The sequence below is a fragment of the Eimeria tenella genome, genomic scaffold, assembly GCF_000499545.2.
Source record: "Eimeria tenella Houghton genomic scaffold, Eth_scaff2854, whole genome shotgun sequence".
Classification (NCBI taxonomy): Eukaryota; Apicomplexa; class Conoidasida; order Eucoccidiorida; family Eimeriidae; genus Eimeria; species Eimeria tenella.
The window spans coordinates 1,515-2,466 of NW_013542731.1; the positions used below are offsets into that span (position 1 = coordinate 1,515).

Below are 952 nucleotides of genomic sequence, written 5' to 3' on the forward strand. Positions count from 1 at the left end.
ACCCTAAACCCTCGCCAAACCCTAAACCCTCGCCAAACCCTAAACCCTCGCCAAACCCTAAACCCTCGCCCTTCTCCTTGCACACACGACACGGCACCTCCACGCCTCCCGAACACCACTCTCCGGGGTCCGCCATCTTCCAGTCGAGGGTTTAGGGTCTAGGGTTTAGGGTTTAGGGTTTAGGGTTTGCGACCTAGCCGCTAGGGTTTGGCGCTCCGAGCACAAAGAGGGCTCGAAACTCTTCTCCAGCTGAAATAAGGAAAATGACTCTTGCTCGGGTTTAGGGTTTGCGTTTTTTAGTCCCTAATTTAGGGTTTACTGCGACGCAAGCGCCGTCTAGGGTTTGCAGTTTGGGGTTTAGGGTTTAGGGTTTAGGGTTTAGGGTTTGGGGCCCGCAGCCCGCGGCTGCTAAAGCTGCTGCCCCTAAGTTTCATAACTATTCGCAATTTGTTTTATATCATTTCTAAACCCCAAACCCTCGAATTTCAAACCCTAAACCCTAAACCCTAAACCCTAAACCCTCATGTCCGGCAGCTCCCCGAGCCCGGGGGCCCCCGGGGGGCCCTCCCCCAAGGCAGCAGCAGCAGCAGCAGCAGCAGCAGAAACAGCAGCAGCAGCAGAAGACAAAATGACTTCACAGACAGCAGCAGCAACAGCAGAACTAGCAGCAGCAGCAAAAACAGCAGCAGCAGCGCCAGGAACTGCAGCAGCAGAACCAGCAGCAGCAGAACCAGCAGCAGCAGAAACAGCAGCAGCAGCAGAGCCAGCAGCAGCAGCAAAACCAGCAGCAGCAGCAGCAACAGCAGAAGCAGCAGTTGCTGCTTTTCATAAAGCTGTAAGAGAAGGAGATTTTGCTGCTGCAGCAGAGACACTCAAAACCCCAGAAAACAAATGGCTGGTCAACGCCATGGACAGCCACAGACGGTAAACCCTAAACCCTAAACCCTAAACC

The 952-nt window shown here is 54.1% G+C and overlaps 1 protein-coding gene across 1 annotated transcript; it reads left to right on the plus strand.

The window, feature by feature from the left end:
- Positions 1-523: 523 nt before the first annotated feature.
- On the plus strand, positions 524-928 carry ETH_00040340 (protamine P1, putative; the record flags this gene model as incomplete). The annotated part of the gene is made up of 1 exon (XM_013375527.1): positions 524-928. One exon carries the CDS (start codon positions 524-526, stop codon positions 926-928), a length of 405 nt encoding a protein of 134 aa, XP_013230981.1.
- Positions 929-952: the final 24 nt, after the last annotated feature.